At 36.5% G+C, this 19,632-nt stretch overlaps 1 protein-coding gene across 5 annotated transcripts in view; it reads right to left on the bottom strand.

Moving 5' to 3' along the window:
- Positions 1 to 2,743: 2,743 nt before the first annotated feature.
- chd5 (chromodomain helicase DNA binding protein 5) overlaps positions 2,744 to 19,632 on the bottom strand; it is an 88,732-nt gene continuing 71,843 nt past the window's right edge. For 2 of the 5 annotated variants that reach the window (XM_049471701.1, XM_015601976.3), the window contains exons 30-40: positions 18,168 to 18,327; positions 17,983 to 18,062; positions 16,545 to 16,752; positions 16,363 to 16,452; positions 14,316 to 14,477; positions 14,059 to 14,167; positions 12,597 to 12,729; positions 11,831 to 12,026; positions 10,354 to 10,517; positions 9,041 to 9,167; positions 2,744 to 6,567 (exon numbers count right to left, since the gene is read on the bottom strand). In XM_049471701.1, the coding sequence (XP_049327658.1) occupies positions 6,440 to 6,567; positions 9,041 to 9,167; positions 10,354 to 10,517; positions 11,831 to 12,026; positions 12,597 to 12,729; positions 14,059 to 14,167; positions 14,316 to 14,477; positions 16,363 to 16,452; positions 16,545 to 16,752; positions 17,983 to 18,062; positions 18,168 to 18,327 (1,557 nt within the window). In that variant the 3' untranslated portion in view covers positions 2,744 to 6,439. Of the gene's footprint in view, positions 6,568 to 7,462; positions 7,624 to 9,040; positions 9,168 to 10,353; positions 10,518 to 11,830; positions 12,027 to 12,596; positions 12,730 to 14,058; positions 14,168 to 14,315; positions 14,478 to 16,362; positions 16,453 to 16,544; positions 16,753 to 17,982; positions 18,063 to 18,167; positions 18,328 to 19,632 lie in introns of all 5 variants that reach the window. The other 3 variants (XR_007429344.1, XM_049471700.1, XM_049471699.1) reach the window with 3 other exon arrangements.

Raw genomic sequence — 19,632 nt, 5'->3', positions numbered from 1 at the left:
TCCAATCAGGTTGGAGTTCGGGGGCGGGGCCTAAAGGGCGGTAGAGGGGAAAAGAGAGAGAGAGAGAGAGAGAGAGAGAGAGAGAGAGAGAGAGAGAGAGAGAGAGAGAGATTGGCATGGCTGCAGATTAAACTGTGTAAAAGCCGCCTTGAGGGGGGAATAAATAGCATTATCTCTCTGGGTGACTAAAGCAGTTTACTCGCTCCGGTCATTAGTAGAGTACTGTGCGTTCTAGACTTTACACCTTCAAAACATATCTTACAATTTTTATATTTAATAAATACAGTACCAGTGTAAACCCAACTGGCCACCAACATCAACAGACGTTAATTTCAGGTTAAATGTTGGTCATGACGTCAAAAAAAATTACGTCAGGATAAGGTCTAATATTGTTACGTGCCTGCAGGGTAATTTTGGACACCTTTTTACTCATTGTTTCTTTTTTTTTTTTCTTTTTTTTTTTAGATCAATATTATAGACATCAAAACAGAAGGACATTGCAATTACAGTGGCCTTAAAAAGAATTTACCCCTACAGATTTCTTTTGTTTTTGCTTTTTTGTCATACTGATATTTTTCAGATTATCAAACAAACTTTAATATCAGACAAAGAAAACCTGAGTAAATATACAAAGCACTTTTAAAAATAATGTTAACAAAAAATTAAATTAAAAACTATCCAAACCAATCTAGCCCTGTGTGAAAGTGTTTGTCCCCTAAACCTAATAAATTGTCTCACAACACCAAACGCCAACTCAAAACCCACAAAGGACTGCAAGGCTCGAACCCCCTTTTTTTTGGTGACACCCAAAATGAAAAAAATCACGTGTCCCACAGAATCTGAGGCCTCGTTTGTCACATGATTTGTATGGTAATGACAGAAGCCTCGAAATCATTTAAAAAGTGCTTTTTATATTTACCCAGGTTATCTTCATATGATATTAAAGTTTGAAAAGTGTAAGTATGACAAAAATGCAAAAAACTAAAGGAATCTTTCAGGGGCAAATAGTTTATCACGCCACTATATTTAGTAAACAAAAACTATTCTGACTACCTCATGAAGCCATTTAAAAACACCAAATGTTGGAAATCTGTCTTGAAAGCTAAATGTGTTTAAAATATAGTTTAAAACATATCCTGGCTTGTGTTTCTGTGTAGCTTTAATGTCTTTAACATTAAATTTACAAATTTACAACGAGAAGAGGTCTGTCCAAACTTTTGACTGGTACTGTACATTATAATTTGTAATACTTTATACTGTTGATCATATTAATCATTTTTTGATATTTAAATGTTTTTTGGCACCTAACACTAATTGAGACCTGCTGTCTGTCAGAATAGACCATGAACCACCAACAAACAAGTTTACAGGCAACTGCCTACGGCACTGGAAAAAAAAAACTTAAACTCAGACATAAGGACAGCTAATTTTTACTAATTTTATGTCATTTAGAACACACGATTTTTACTAAGTTTAGGGATAGTTTGTGAAATAAAAAGGCCAGTATCAAAATGTTAAATGCAATGGACATAAAAATCAATCAACATGTTTGTAAGAGTTGCTGTGGCGGAGCTGTTGTTGTTCCCAGTCTCTTCAACTGTGTTATAAAATCACTGACAGTTGGCTGTGGAATACTTAGTAGGGAGAAAATTTCACGATTAGACTTGTTGCACAGGTGCTGCATCCTATCACTGTACCACACTGGAATTCACTGAGCTCCTGAGAGAGACCCATTCTTTCACTAATGTTTGTAGAAGCAGACCGCATGCCCAGTGATTGGAACCTGAGATGTGGTTCATGCCACTCAGATTAAGCACAAGCTTCGGTAACACTGTTAGTATCATGTGATAAAGAAATTAATAAAAGTAAGGGCGTTTTCACACCAGCACACTTTTGATTTTGATCCGTGGTATGGTTAGTTTGAGCTGGTGTGAAAACTGTAATTTGGGTGTGGACCAACCCAACCACACGGGACACACAAGACGAGGTGTTCTCAGTGTAGTTCTAACTTTAAAGCGGTTCTGTTTGTGGTGAAAATGTGATCCATTCCGAACCGACCATCAAATATACTCTTCAGTTTTTGAGCTAAACTTCTGTTGTTAGGTGCAACAATGACCTGATATATTAGCCAAATTAATCTCTGCTGCTGTTCTGAACTAAGCTGTTTTCACAGTGAACGCCGCATGTGCAGCGCTTGCCGTTCATACCTGTGCAACTCCCATTACTGCGGGGACATCCCACTGAAAACACTGTGTTTCAAAAGAACAGCAGCAAACTTTCAGCATTCTGTGTTAAAGCAGCTTTACACTGCACAACTTCACATGCTGGTCTGGAACACAGGACCTTCTTGCTGTATTTACTTTCTTTCTTCTAAACCAGACAGCTCTGACCAATTGGAGGAGACAATGCACTTGCATGGTTTGTTTTGGTGGTCTTAGGTTTGTGGCTGTGTGAAAACAAATCCAACTGAGGGGATTTGGATTTGTTGGATTTGTTTTCACACAGCCACAAACCTAAGACCACCAAAACAAACCATGCAAGTGCATTGTCTCCTCCAATTGGTCAGAGCTGTCTGGTTTAGAAGAAAGAAAGTAGATACAGCAAGAAGGTCCTGTGTTCCAGACCAGCATGTGAAGTTGACATTGCTCCAAGTAAACAAACTCATCAACTCATTCAGACTAGATAAACAAATTACAGGTGTGAAAATGCCCTAAATGAAAAAAATGGGTCAGACACACTCCAGCAGTTTCTTATTGGAGAGAATTTATTAAAACACATTAAACAAATACACTCAGTACAAAGTAAAATGATGACGATCCGCATCTGTCCCGCTCATTCCACTCTCTTAAAGGAAACAGTAACACTGCTCAGATTTCTGCTTAAGTCCAAAGCCAGCCACTGCCGTGTTCCAAAGCGATCCAAAGACACCGGACAGAGCATGCTGTGACAATGGGCCTTTATCCACTGGAGCCTTTCGGCAGCTTTTGAAGCTTAGAGTACAGGAGCAAAAACACTTCTAGTATTAGACTGAAGCTTTCTTTGTATATATGTTCAATACATTCATATTAGCTTCAGTTTGATTGCATTTATCCAGAGCTCAATATCTGCACTACCTTGAAAGAAAAATGGTACAAACGCAATGATAATAATTCAACGATTGAAACCAAAACCAAGTTCATTATTACATACAATCTTCTCAAGATGAATTCTTTGAGGCTCTCTTTCCTTATGAGATAAAAATGCTAATGATCTGAGGTTTTGCTTTGTGTGTGTGAATACTGAACTATGTTTTTTTTTTTTCCTCACATTCATAGTCTACACAATTATGAACACCATTCAAGTACGTAACTACAGTGTGCGCCATGATCAGGTTTAGCATGTTCGCAGCCATTTACATTGGTGGCAGAATGGATAACAGGAAAACAGAAAAGTTTAATCTCCTTCAGAGTAAGAAAGCCACACAATGAAATGGAACTTAAGTGCTTGAGTACAAAAACAGCAGAAACCAGAGATTGCTGAGGACATCATCAATTAAATAATTCACCTGCATTAAAGTCACTGAGAGTCTCTAGACCCATCCAGATAAACATGGACTTGACATTGAATGCTTTACGCAAAACATACAGCAGAGTATTTTAAAAACTAAACCCACAGCGGTTCACTTCCATACGACTGATGGCACCAAAATGGCATGGTTAATGCACTCAGCATCCCATAACCCATGTTCATTGACCATTAAATCCCTTCACACACTGACATACGTAAAAAATGCACATTATATTAAGCAAAAAAACATACCACTCCACATTTCTGGTCTAAGTGATGCATAGAATTCACTTAATTCAAACAGGTACATAATTTCCACCTAAATAAATTAACAGTATCAACACAAATAAAGCCAAAAGAAAATTTATTAATCTATTTAAATATCCTTAATGGAGCAAAGTTGGCCCTATTAAAATGATCCACAAAAGCTTATAAAAAATCACAATATAACTTGAGGAATTTGTCAGAGGCATTAAATGTTCTTATTATAGCCATATTGTGACTCTAGATTTGAGCATTTCATTGACTTATGTTTTATTGGTTAATTATTATTGTTGATTAATAATTATTTAAAAGATTTTGGAAATATTAGTGGAATTCTCCTTTAAAGTGCCCTCATGAATCTTTAAAGCTGCTTGTGTTTACAAGACACACGCCAAGGATTTTATTTTTTTCTCAACAATTATTAATTTTATCAACAATACAACTATATTTGATTTTTTAAAACTTGGGTAATTCTGTATTAATCAGCTAGTATTTTATTTGATGTAAACATTTGGACATACATTCTTATTCAATGTTTTTCATGTTTTTTTCCCCTACATTTTAAATGAATACTGAAGTGATCCAGATTATGAAGGAACACATCAGGAATCATGTAGTAACTTAAAAGTGTTAAACAAACCAAAATACTCTGTGAAGCATTTAGATGCTCTTATCTGGGGAGCTGTTTACTTGCGGTTTCTGAGGCTGAAAACTCCATTGAACTTGTCCTGTGTAACAGATGAAACTCTTGCTCTTCCTTTCCTGGGGTGGTCCTGATAATAGCCAGTTTCATCATAACATATTTGATGGTCACTGCAGCTGTACTTGAGGATACTTTCTTTACTTTAGTTCTTCATAACATGGATTAGAACATTACTCAAATAGTTATTCACTGTATACCAACTCAACCTCTTCACAACTTTACAACTGATGCTCTCAAACACATTAAGAAAAAAGAAATTAAAGTAATTAACTCTTGATAAGTTTAGCACAGCTGTTAACTAAAAGCCTGAATTCCAGGTGACTCTACCTCATAAAGCTGACTTAATCTAATTATTAAATATATAAAACATATTCTGGTTTGTTTAAATTTTTTTGGTTTACTAAATGATTCAATATGTTTTATTATAGTTTAGATGACTTTAGTATTAATCTATAATGCAGAACATTTTAAATTAAAATGATGAAAAAAAATGAATTTAAGGCATCCTAACTTTTAACTGATACTGTAAGTCTATTTGCCATTGATTTATTATTATTGTATATATCTGTGTAAATACTTTTCTCTTTATTTTATTAATGTGGAAATTAAGTCCATTTAAATCAAATGAATTCGCACACTTTCCTCAATCTGGAGTCAAATGGGCGAAGAACATCACTGGTCTTTGGAGAAAACATCACACGTTATTCTTTAAGTTCTCTGTCCAAAGATTGTGACAAGACATTCAACAATAAAGAGTAAAAGGAACAATATCATGGTAAATATAAAAGTATTTTCCCTCTTATATAGAGCGATACACAGCACATACTATTTTCATAAATTAAGATGCTTAAATTAGGGGGCCAAGCACTGAGATACAACTTTCTGTACACTCACATAAGGAGAGCACATACGAGTTTCGAGATTTGCGCAGGCGGCCCACAAATTGACCTGCCGTTGCCCTAATATACAGCATAATACTGTGGACCCATAACACTGTGTACAAATAAGTTGGCAGGGAGCCAAAGACCTAAAATTATGACAAAAAAGCACTTGATTTTTTTTGCTCAAAAACATTCAGAGCTTAAGGAAATGTATCACAGACGATTTTCAACTACACTAGTTTTTGTAGATAATGTATAGGAAACCTGCCAGGATGCCAGTTAATGATTAGATATTTATGTTTGTTTATATTATCAAGCAAAAAACAATAGAAAAACCTGACAGGTCTATATTTAACATGTTAGTAATTCCAGGTTATGGCTGAATAATTCTTATGATACAGGCAGAGACCGTACCATAGTGCACAAAAAATGCGTTTACATCCATCCCGCACTTCATCCCAGCCCTCAACTAGTGAAAATGTGTTAAATCACTTTACAATGCATTCCAAACAAAAGGATGTTTCTCACCGCTGAGGCAATCTCCAGCTGTCACACTATATTTGCCTCCTCTTTCACTACACAGAGAGAACCACTGGGGGGCAGGATTGGTGCGTCATGTTCAAGCCGAAGAGCAGAAAGAAGGTATTAGAGGTGCAGAAAAGGAAGGGATTGTACATGACGTCCCAAGAGATGTGCAGGATTCTAGTTCAGGACGAGCAGCCCCACCAAAATGGCTCAATAAAAGCAGAGATAATAATTAAGAGTCTTTGACAGAAAAACAGCAAAAAGTCAATTCTTTTTAAGCACCAAGGCCTGATAACCAGTGCCTTAAAACTCTCCGTCCTCAGTCCTGTCTCCATCCACACACGTTCCCATCATCATCACTGAAGTGAAAATAAATTACATTAAAAAAGCAGGATCTTACCAAATAAAATTATGCTTATTCTTTGAGACGAAAGTGCAATTGAAAGAATCTGTATAGAACTGATTAATTTGAGGGAATAGTATCTGTGTTAATTTAACTGAAAGAACGGGGAAGTCATGGCTAGTCTTCAATGCAGATGACATCAGAGGGCTTGCCGGATTTCAGCTCAGGCGGGGACATGTCCCTCAGAGCGTCGCTGGACTTCTTGTCTAGGTGGCTGCTGGGAAGTGGGGGGCCGTTTGAGGACACTATGAGCAGACATAAGGGAAAAAAATAGACAATTAAGCTAGATCTGATTTAGATATAGTTTCTTAAAGAAATTATAGAATCCAGAAAGCTAATGTAAATTGTTGTGCAAAGAACTTAATCAAACTAGCAATGCTATAACAGTTAGACAATAATTCAGATTAGAGATTCTTAACATTTTGTACAGTGCAACCTTTTTTAAAATTCCAAATATTTTGTGACCCTCACTAAATATGTTGTGGACACACCTTCTCATATAATGTTTTTCTTTATTTAAATTTTCCAACATTGTAGATTAAAGACAATTAAGGAACACATATGTAATTATGTAGTAAACAGTAAAAACACAGTAAAAAGAGTTTGGCCTCTACAATCCACTGTTCTAAAGTTTAAAACATATTGTGGTTGGTTTAACACTTTTATTTACTAAATAATTCTGTATTTACATAAAAAAAATACTGAATAATAGGTGTGTCCAAACTTTTGACTTGTACTGTATTCACCCAAGAACGAGGCACAATCCCGTCACATTCCTGCTCCTTGGTGCCGAGCGGTTGTGATTTTTAACCAACAGTACAGTAGAAGATATGTACTCATAATAAAGTGACATTTTGACAAAGGTTATAAAAAAATATATAATAATAATTTTGTCCGGTATTTTCTTTTCTACGGTCCCTATAGTGCCATTTGTTGTTGAGGACGTGGGACTGTGACAGGATTTTGTATCATCCTTGGTCAGATACTCAATACTCACAGTAGTTCAGTAAAATAAAATTTCAATAAAGATGGTGGTTTTAGTTTGAACTGCACTCTGATGAGCTTTCAAGTCATGTACACACTAAAGCATCGCCTTCATGACTCCCCAGGGGTGATTTTGTCGCCCCAGGTTAAGATCACCTGATTTAGAGAGTCATGTCTTTCCCGCTGGCTGATTCTGTTGTTCCCTCTCTCTCTTTCCCATGAGATGCTCTGTTCCTCCTGTTCTCCGTGGCCTGTCTACACTCTGCCTCTCTTGTACCCTGCTGGTCACTGTGAAGCCGTCCTGCTCTGGAAGCCTGCTTTGATTCATTTGCTACACACATCACTACACGCTACTGTACATACAGTATTACTGTTTAACCTGCATGAACTTTCAATTCAACACAGAACTTATATCACTTGTTGCCCAGTTACTCCTGTTGTTCTGTTATTTGCTGTCCATTAGAGGACACAGTGTGTGACATTCTGTTCATCATTTAACCCCTTAACAGGCCAGGAGTTTTGTCAATTGTCTGCCTGACATTACACTCCTAAATATTGAAGATTTCTATTTAAGCATTGCATAAAAAGTTTTCATGTTTGATAAGGATTGTAACTAAAAATCATAATTATAATTGTAACAGAAAGTATAGAAAATATAAGCTTCTTACTGAATGTATATAACTCCATTTTGAATTTGATTTTTAGAAATGGGTTTGGGGCTTTTTTAGCATGAATAGACCATATAGAATACAAGAATTAAATGATTTTTGTGCAAGTTTTTCAGATCAGCATAGGACATCCCTGAACTGTCTGGTAAGCAATCAGAGTGCACCATACACAGCCTTGCTGGGCAACACAACCAGCAATGGGTTCTCTCAATAGTACACATATTTTGTAAATATTTTATTATACAACTTATTATACAAGCTGTATATTGACTATTTTACATTGTATGAAAGTGTCATATCTTCCTTTTTGTCCCATGAAAAGATATAAAATATTTACAAGAATGTGAGGGGTGTGCTCCCTTTTGTGATATTGTATCTTAAAAAAGACATGTCAACAAAGAAATCAATGAAAAAAGGTTTAAATATTATTATTGTATGTTTAGAAACTATTTTCACCTTTTGTTGTCTCAGGGCAACGTTAAGCAAAAAGAAGTGTTATTATTGCACAATGTTGCCCTGGGGCATTGAGGGAAAAAAAATAACTTTTGAACATACAATATAACATATTGAATTTCAAAAAAACTAAAATATTTCAAAATGCTTCTCTACACTTTCATACAGATATCCATTTTTTAATGTATACTTTATCTTATTTTAAAAAGAACTTCTAAAGCAAATCATTATACCTTCTTCTCACACCATCTGCTGCTTATCAGATGATATTTAATTTTTTTTTATATACTTTTAAACATTCCAGTTGGTTACAATCATTTAAGGAAATATTTACTGCACACTGTAGTTCCCACTGTACTGATTTGTAAAGGGTTGCATTTTAACATTTTATTTGAAACATGAACCACACTTTTCACTTATTCAAAGCAAAAATAAATCATAATTTAATAATAAATAGACAAATAGATCAAATATCAATTGCTGAAAAGTAAATAAGTTTTCCCTCTTCAGGAAATTTGCTATTTTGAAGATATTTAGTTGCATCATGTACTGTGGTATTACAGATAACCTTAAAAAAAAAACCTGAATCAGTGCCCACTTAGCAGATACTCACCACTGACGTATGGTCCTAGGGGCATCTGGCTATAATTGACCATGGGTGCCCCACCAGGCCCCCTGAATCCTCCTCCAAAACTGTTACTATACATCTGAGAACAGCCAAACGAGCCCTGTGGAAAAGGCTAAAAACACACAGAGAGAGCTTAGGCTGAAACCCAATATGCACTGTTTAAGATGGAGGGAAAATTCTAAAATATTAATCTAGTAGAAGAATGTTTAACAGGTTTTATTGGACTTTTAAATTACTATAACATAATTAATAATGCTTAAATGATGTGGCCAGCATGATGAGGACATTAAACCCAGAAATTACAGAAGGTCTAACAGCATCCATTCTGTCTGTGGAGAATCATGTCCAGATAATGTGCATTCATTTCTTATTAGTAATTTTTCTTTACTTAGTTGAGTAGTTCTTGCTTCTTATAATATGATTTAGAAAATTACTCAGATAGGGCTATTCACTGTATACCTACTCCAAAACAAAAGGTTTAAATACAAATTATAAAATTGCTGCAGTTCAATTCATTTAATTGATTTCATTTTTTATTTTGTACCAATATTTAGAACTGGGTCTGGGCTCTGTGGGTTAAAATTTCATATCATGGGAATCTTAAAACAATTTAAACTGTGTTAGTTTCAAAATGAAACTTAACACTCCAAAAATCTAAGAAAGATTTAGGCTATGTTCATACAGCAGGTAAATGTGGCCAAATCTGATCTTTTACGTTACTTGGACACAGGTGTGGTGTTTGTGTGGCAGTGTAAACAGCAACAAACACATTGAATCTGAGTGTTTTCAGTTCCGATCTGGGCCATAATATGTGGTACTGAAATCCGATACATTTCCAATTCACGGCAGTGCAGTGCTGTCTGAAAGGCATTCGTGTGACTTCTACGGCAAAGTAAAGGAAAAAACTGTGAGTAAATGGACATGGAAAAATGGACATCACCAGTGAGTGAAAGCTTCTCTGGAGGAAAAAAATATATATAAATACTGGGACTGATTTTTCTGTTTAAATATTATTACAAGACCTGAGTAGCAGCCACCTAAGGTGCATGATGACGGCTACAGATACATTTTTTGTGATAATCACAGCTGCTTTCTGAACTCATTTATAGCCCTTGAAATTCTCCCTGGGATTAAAGTATAGCTTTATGTGAAAGGTCATCTTATTGTAAACTGGCCCTGATCATTCAGTGCCAATTAAATAAATTTGTACAAGCAGAAAAAACTATGTGAAAACAGGTCCTTTTATAAGCAGTTCATATTTGCCGCACACTCTTTAACAGACTGGTCCTGATGCTGACCTGCTGTGGAGGCGGCTCATTGCCGCGGCTCGTGAGTCGGCTGAGAATGCTCCTCTCGGACATCTGTAGCCGGGCGGATACGGGAGGGATACGGGAGAGCATGGAGGGCAGCCGCGTTACATCAGCCTTCATATCACTCAGGAGTTCCTCCAGCTGGTTCAAAACTGCACAGACAAAACACAAATCACTGAAGAGCTTATCTCTGCACACATTATGTACATTCAGGCTTCACAATATACACTGTTCATCAGTTTCCTGATAGACAGTTGTTTAGTTATATATTGAGTTATAAAGGATGACGAACTGACTATGACATTCATTCAATTCAATCAAGGATTATCAGTCTGATCTGAGTGAATAGCGACAGTTTTTTGGATGCAGCACTAAAAAAAACGATCATCCATGATTTGGCAATAATATTTTCTACAATTTTTTAAGCATGTTTTATGTTACAAGCAAGTACAGGCCAATGCGTTTTCTTTATTTTCATGACTATTTACATTGTAGTTTCTTACTGAAGGCATCAAAACTATGAATGAACACGTAGAGTTTTATGTACTTAATAAAAAAAGGTGAAATAACAGAAAACATGTTTTATATTCTAGTTTCTTCAAAATAGCCGCCCTTTGCACTGATTACTGCTTTGCACACTCTTGGCATTCTCTCAATGAGCTTCAAGAGGTGGTCACCTGAAATGGGTTAATTATTGGAATTTCTTGCATTATCAATGGGGTTGGTACCATCAGTTGTGTTGTGCAGAAGTCAGGTTACTACACAGCCGGCAGCCCTATTGGAAAACTGTTAAAATTCATATTATAGCAAGAACCAATCAGCTAACTAAACTGGAAACTGGAAACTGGAAAGTCCAAATTTGAGATCTTTGGTTCTAACCACTGTGTCTTTATGAGTCGCAGAAAAGGTGAACGGATGGATTCCACATGTCTAGTTCCCACTGTGAAGCATGGTGGAGGAGGAGCTGTGATGGTGTGGGGGTGTTTTGCTGGTGACACTGTTGGATATTTATTCAAAATTGAAGGCACACTGAACCAGCATGGCTTCCACAGCATCCTGCAGCGACATGCCATCCCATCTGATTTAGCTGGACGATCATTATTTTTCAACAGGACAATGACCCCAAAAACTGCTTTTATCAAACAGTGAAAAACTGCTATGTATATATACAATTGCCTTTCATGGCAACTGCACATCCTGTCATGTGAATACTGCACATGCACACATAACAAAATAACGACAAGATAAATACATTGTGCAGCCCTAGTTGCAATACATTATTTTAAGCGTACAATATCATGGTTGTATTACTGTTTATTTATTCTGCAGCTATAATACATTCCTTTAACAAGAAAGACAGAGACCTCAGAGGGACTGGGGTTCTTATTAAGCTCTCTGTAGCTGCAAAATGAGCATGGCTAAAAGGTTAAGTGGTGCTAAACAACACAGTCCAAGTCAGGCAAACCTTTGTGCAGAACAGCATTAGCTGGCTTGTTGCCAGCCAGTGACTCTTTGGAGAGATGCTGGTGGGACTCGGCCAGGCACTCAACCTCAGCAAAGCGTGTGTTCAGGGCCATGGCAGGGTGGCCGGCGTCCTGGGTCATGTTCAGATAGGCTGCCCTGCGTAACTGCTCTTCTATCACCAGGGCTTGCTCCAACAGCTGAGATAGACACAGAGAGAAGAGGCAGACCCTGAGGCAGTGACTCCAATCTCACAATCTGACATTTTCTTCTTCACTCACTTCTGACACTAGTGTCAAGTCTATTACCAACAAAATGAAATAAAAGTGGCTTCGAAATGTGAGGGATGATAAAATAAGGGGTTTAGGATCAGCCAAGAACAAAATCTAAGAAAACATCTCCTCTTAGGTTTCAGAGAGCAGCAAGCAAAACCCTAAAAGAAAAGGCGAAAATGTGACAACGAACAATACTGATTAAAAAAATACTGATATTAGGTTCCGATACTAAATGACTGGTTGACTAGATGATCAGAAACACCACTCAAACTCATCCTGAGGTTTGCTAGAGTAGTTAAACCAGATGTCATTCATAGTAAATCCATATCTCACTTACATTTAGTGAAAAAGTTAGGATTGTCTGCATTTTAAATCAGTAGTTATGAACTAAAAAAGATCTGATAAATAAAATAATCGTTAGTTGCAGCCCTACAATAAATAACTAATTTCTCCACCACTCCTCCAATGTAAATCCTCCTGAGCAGTCAGACTCACTTTAAAACGTCGTGCCAGAAATTTGTTCTTCATCTCCAGGTAATTGCCTTTGTTCATCTCAGTCTTGAAGGGCTCGTTGAGGATGGCATAGCGAGGATCGTTCTGGATGTCCTGCCAGCGAGCATAGCCATGGCTAATGCACACTTAGTCAAGGGGTCAAGCAGGGCTAAGAATACAGCAAGGAATGCAGTGAACTACAGTTAACGAGAACACGAATCATCAGAACAGGAAATCTCTGCTAAAAAGTTTTTAATGTACAGCCCTAACGAGGATTCACCCTATCTCGGAGGCAGTGTAGGCTTTGGAACAAAAATTATATAAACAAAACATAAAACATTTTGGTTTTTGGTTTTCAAACAGGTATGCCTTAAAATTCCATTCCAATTTGGTGCATTACCATATCTTGAGTTAATGACTGAAATGTCTGTAAAAAATGTTGAATGATGGTGATCAGCAATTGCTTAAATCAAATCAAATGAAATTAAATGGCAGAAGAACATTAGAAACACTTAATAGTGAAAGTAAGAGCATTTCAGCACACACAATGGGATTGGCACTCAAGGGATTGGGACTAAGCAGCTGAATTATTCAGTTGGTCAGGTCTAAGTTCAGCAACGTTATGTGCCCAATGAATATTCAGCTGACTATAGCTGAATGTTTTTTTTCTTTCGAAAATGGTAAGGCCATATTCCAAGATGACAATGGCAGGATTCCTGGGTGCTCAGACTGTGAATGAGTGCAGAGTTTAGGGAGTATGAGGCATAATTTTCATACATGGATCGGACACTACACAAGTCTAGACCTGAACCACAGTCAGAATCTTTGGGATTTGCGAAAGAAGACTTTGCGCAGTGCTCCAAATCTCCCATCATCAATAAAAATCTTGGGGAAAAATGTATGCAACAGAAATACATGTTGTGATACTGCAGAAGCTTGTAGAAATGATGCCACAGGGGATGCCTTCTGTAATCAAAGCTAAAGAAGTCCAACCATATATTAGAGTGTGCTTTTTTGGCTAGGTTGTGTATATTGATTAGCTGTATACTCACACTGTATATATCACATTGTACATATTCAGCTTATCACTGTTTGTTACAGTGATTAATTTATCACAGGTAATAGATATAGTTTGGCCTGATTTAAACTACTCTGCACTGTTCTTTTGGGCAAGGAGTCCAACATGGCTAACAGCATGGCAAGAAATCACACAGAGCCAAGATTACACTGTATAAAAGGAGCAGTTCAGCTTCTGTCTCCACCATGCTTTGTTCCTCTTCAGCTCCTTCAGACCGAAAAAGCACAATAGAATGAAAGAGGAACCAACATTCAACATATTACTTTAGATCTACACTGTTAACTCAGCGACAGCTTCTTTTGTCTGGAACTGAAAGAAGAGAGTGCATTGTTGTTGAATCACTGAAAAGTGACTGGGAAAAGCGGCGGGGGAGTTAAAAAAGGATACGTTACAATGCCAGCCAGCAGCCAGTAGTCGTGGCGGCGGTGCCAGATTTCGTACATCTTGCCAGATGACACGGCTATGCGCTCTTCGTTCTGCCACAGAGTGTGCAGCTCTGAGAACACACATGCAAACACACACACGCACACAAATCCATTTCATGTTTACAGCTACCATCGCCTGTGTGTGATTCCACTCGCACTGCAGTAATGGTCCCTGAGGGAGAACCTGCCGGAAGGAAGTGTTTTCTCGCCTAAACTCACCTGTGAAGCCTCCGTCTGCGATGTTGAACATGAAGCGTGTCTTGACGCCGTTCTTGTCGTCTTTGTGGCTCTCGTCTGCCTCATCCCTCGCTTCTTTATCTCCATTCAGCTGCGTCTCGGCAGCGTCCTCGGATTTCGGCTCATGGGGAGCAGCTGTGGAAACTGACAGATTTGGTACATCTGAGTGGAACAACTGATTTAACACTTCACTCTGTAATATTAACCCACAGTTCATCACCAGTTATGACAACATCATGCTGCAATTTGTTACTAATTACTTATCATTCATAGCTCACTGAACAAAATGAACTATGAAACACAAAGTACAGATTCTACACCACATCTGCTTTCATACACTCTGCGTTATTTCTGCTGTAGACTGAAAATATTTGGGTTCAACATTAAAAGATGAATATTAGATCAAATATTAACATTTTAGGTTTTATTCCCAGGAATAAAATACATAAAATAGATTTAATACACAGTTTGTCTAAACAATAAAGAGTATTGGAACAAATAAATCAGCAAATAAGACTAAATAGTTAGCAGCCTTTTTAACAGGCAAAATGCATACTCTATAGAGCAGTCTAAAATCTTTCACTTCTTGACCCTAATAAACTCCTTTGTAAAAGAGTGTAGGATAAGAATTTGTTTTTTTTTTTTTGATAATTTTATTTAATGTTTTTCTCAATTTACACGGCCAATTACTCAACCTACTCATTAGGAGTCCCCCTATCACTAGTGATGCCCCAACACACCAGGAGAGTGAAGACTAGCACAAGCTCCTCCGATACATGTAAAGTCAGCCACCTCTTCTTTTTGAGCTGCTGCTGATGCAGCATTGCAGAATAGCATCACAGTGCATAAAAATAATAAGTAAAATTTATTTTAAAAAGTTTCGCAACTTTTTGCATTTGCTTTTTTTAAGTAAATTTAATTTCAGATAAATTTAAGTAACTTCAACTCGGTTTCAAGGCCTAAATGTTACATAGAGTAAATAAGTGAACTGAACTTCAGTCATTTTTTTCTTTTAGTAACCTTTACTTAATTTCTGCATATAATATTACCTATTTACAATATTACCAAAATACAATATTACATTTACTTAATTTATACAATATTACTCAAATAATTCATGATATATACAATATATTATAATTCCTGAAATTAAATATTTTTAGTTAAAACACAAATATTTCACTGTATATTAAAAAGAATGTATTACATGCCATCAGTGTGTTGAGACAGTGAGATTTATGTAAATATTTGAATGTCTGTTTTAACTAAAAATATTTAAATACATAAAACTGTATGCAGAAATTAAGTAAAGGTTACTAAAAGAAAGGATTGATCCAGCAAAAATAAATTAAATAAAATTTACTAAAGAAAGGATTGACTGAATTTCAGTTCACTTATGTAACATTAAAGTCTTGAAACCGTTACTTCAGAAATTAAATTTACTTAAAAAAAGCAAATGCAGAAAGTTACAAAACTTTTAAAAGTAAATTTTACTCATCATTTCTTTAGTGCAGGAGTGATGTGGGGAGAGAGCGCCATCTACCCACCCGGAGGGAGCAGGGCCAATTTTGCTCCCTCTCAGAGCCGGCAGAACCTGCGACCTCCCACTAATAGAGCGCAACTCTTTTTAGGCCATTGTTAGTGTCTTAGTTTTTTTAAACAACTGTAAATTGTCACAGTCCCACAAAAAACTAATATTTCCAAAGAAAGCAACTTTGGAACAAATTAAGTAAAAAAATGTTCAGGCCCTTAGGCACCAAAGATTTTTACAGACTAGCATGGAATAGCAATATGCAATCTGATCATGACATGTTACCTAGGGGAATTCCCACACCTGTATAAGTTGTAAGGTGTTATTTTGTGATTGAGGTTGAACACTGGCCATCAAGGGTATATCAGGCAGTTGCTAGGTGATTGATATGATGTTCCATATGGTTGCTAAGGTGTTGTTTATTCCAGTGAATAGAAATCACCTTATCTCACAATGTTTCTAGTGCAGCTGTTAGGGTGAAAGCTAGCTCAAACTGACCTGGTCTTGGTTCTTTATCCTCAGTTTTTACCAGCGTAGAGTCACTCTCTGATTTCTCAGCTGCGCTCTCTGCATCTTTACTTTGCTCTACTAGAAATAAACACAGTCATTCATCATTAATCAACAATCAGCATAACATAAAGCAAAAATTATTTTACAAAGGTGAAATTAAACATTCTCACCTGTAGATGCAGGCTGATTCTGATTGGTGGACGGCTCTGTCTGCTTGGATGTTGGCTGTGTTTGATTGGCCGATGGCTCTGCTTGGGATGCTGTGTTTTCTTTCTTTTCACTCTCTTCATTACTCTTCTCCTCAGAGCTGCTTCTCTTCACGTCTTCGTTCTCTGTAGCCTTCTCGGGGAAGGGCAAAGGCTCTGACTCTTTAGATGTCTAACAAGAGAAAGAAGGATATTTGAAGGAATGTCTAAAGGAAGAACAATTTTTTAACCCCACAAACATAGAGACTATAGACTGACAAAAAATAAAAAGAACACTTAACCTTTCTCACATTTTATAGACTAAAAAAAAATACTAACCTTGCTGGAGTGAGTGCATCAAAGGGATGTAATCTTGCTAAGGATGTACACTTTAAAGGTCTGTCACGATAACTTTTTTTTCATGGACCCAAAGTAATACATGGACCAGAAGTACAATAAACAATGTCACTGTCAATTTACTGACCATTTAATGCCACATAAATATTGATAATATGATATCCTAAATGCAGTTACATCCTTATAAAGAGCAACAGACATTTTAATTATTGGACACACCTCTACTTATTCAATGTTGTTTTCTACATTGTAAATGTTAAAAGGTCAGGGGATTGTGGAGGACACACTTTTTTTTACTATGTCATTCCATGTGTTCCCCTTAATATCAGGCCTAATATGAATATACAATGAAAAATATACATTAAATACAGAAATAAAGAAAAACATTGAATAAGAAGGTGTCCAAACGTGCGCTTACAGGCAGTGTAAATATTTCATTACTAACTCCACTGCTAATTATTTTATCAATATTTAGTGCAAAGGTGTTGCTTACCTCTAACAGGTAATGCTTCAATTGGGATTATTCACACATTTTTCATAAAACAATACATGTTCATACTTTTTGTTTCACTACTTTTGCAAGACCAAAATAGAAAACAACAGTTTTACATAACATTAAAACATAATGTTGCATTTTTGTTTTAATTTTTGTTTTTGCAATGGGTGGTTGCAAATATGTAAGATGATGAATCATCTAACATTTTATATGTTGATTACACTAATTAAGGCAAGCAGAAGAGGTTTCATACTGGAAAAACACTTTTAACTATTTTTCCCTAGATCTTCAAACTTTAAAATGGGTCAATTTGACCTGTAACATAACAGGAGGGTTAAATGTTTATATAACATTTAGTTTCACAATCTATTAAATCTAATGAAACACAACATGAGAGAAGTGTTCCACATGGCATATTAACAGCGCAACTATTATCAATTATCCAAAATGAATAACCAATAATCAAATCAGGGACTCAAACCGAACCAGAGATAAGGGTTTGAGCCCTTTTTTCTGAAACAGAAGTACATTTTAGACTCAAATTTCCAGTTATACTTTGTGTGCAGTCACCTCAGACTCTGTAGGCTTGGTGCTCTCCTGGTCAGCAGCCTCTTTGTCTTCTTGAAGACCAGGACCACCATCAGTTTTATCTGTAAAATACAGATGCCTTAGAGTCAGACTAGACAAAGTTGCATTATCATCATACCAGAAAAATAAACAGTGATTAAAACATTGGCCATGCAATCCAGGGCTACCTGAGGGTACGGGTGTGCTGGGTTGTGTTGGAGCAGGGCTGGCTGGAACAGGAGTGTTTGGGTCAGATGAAAGACTCTCTGTCAATTTCTTCAGCTCCAGTCCTGCAGGAATTAGCTCAGGAGAGCTATATTTACCATTCACATGCTCAAACTCCTGGACCTACACACAAGATAACAGCTTCAGAATCATGCTGATGCTACAATGATCTGTAATAATGAAAATAATGCTGTTAAGTGATTACAAAAAATAAATATTATTGATTACATACTCTGTGATTATTTACCATTGACCATACACCATCAGAAAAATAATCAAACTCACCTATAGGCAACAGTTTCTCTATTTTTTGTTTGTGTTTAAGAGGCTATATTAAGATTTTAAGCTATACTAGCTTCAAGGAAGGCAGCAACACATAAGGTATGTGTAGGCTGCAGTGTAGATTTGATGTAAAAGCTTAAATTAGCCTTAAGAGTTCAATGCCATGCACTTCTTTAGGACTATGTTACCTGCAAATGAGAAAACGTGCCATTAAGGGGCCGAGCAGAACCGTTTCATTCACCTTAATCACATTAAAGTGTGGAGAACTGTAGCTCTGAATCAAAGGACACTAAGTAAGGCATTTAATCCACATTTAAGAACTTTTTAAGTCATTTTTCTGTGATTTATTAATCAAAACGAATGTGTTAATTTAGCAGCTCTATCACTGCTAATTTATTCTTAGCTCACTGATAAGTGCACTATGTAACTTAACTGAAAAGGGCAGGGCAACCATGTCATATTGGTGTAAAATCTTCTAATAATACTACGTCTTGTCTACATGCTTTCTGTATGTTTGCAACCGGTGTCTCTTAGCCTGTAAAATCCATGTTTACCATGAGAAGTAGCTAAATGCATAATTCGTTTTTTATTGCTAAACATAGTCAAACAAAAGCAAAGGTCAAAAAAGGGTTAAAATGGTAAAAAGTTTGCCAAAAAGCATTACAAAACACAATAAAAAACAGTGCTTCAAAAATGACACAAATAGGTAAAAAAAAAAGGCAGAAACACTCATTATGTCTCTAGGTTACCAGTGGCAATACTCCCCAATTTATAGACCAAATAAACAGGTATATAAATGGATATATATCAGAAGCACAGCTGTAAACATCCGGCCCTTCCCAAACTGTTCTCTCCTCACTAGTACTTCTTTACACAGGAACAATACGTATCAAGTCAGAAACTATAATGTAAACACATTCAATCCGTCACATTAAGGGGGAGTGGTAAAACTAATTTGAGGCAGGAGCACTATGGTTAAAACATTTCAGTTTTCAGTTTCAGTTTACTAATCACACATTCCATTATATCTTTAAACCACTGAAGAAGGAGTGGAATGAGATTGGGGGATCTAGTACTCTTAGGATACTCAAGCTTTTGAGTAATGTCTCATTACAATTTTCTTCCTCTTACAGCTTATCCAGCAAA

Source organism: Astyanax mexicanus, chromosome 24, assembly GCF_023375975.1.
Source record: "Astyanax mexicanus isolate ESR-SI-001 chromosome 24, AstMex3_surface, whole genome shotgun sequence".
Taxonomy (NCBI): Eukaryota; Metazoa; Chordata; class Actinopteri; order Characiformes; family Acestrorhamphidae; genus Astyanax; species Astyanax mexicanus.
This window is presented reverse-complemented; position numbering and strand designations above follow the sequence as displayed.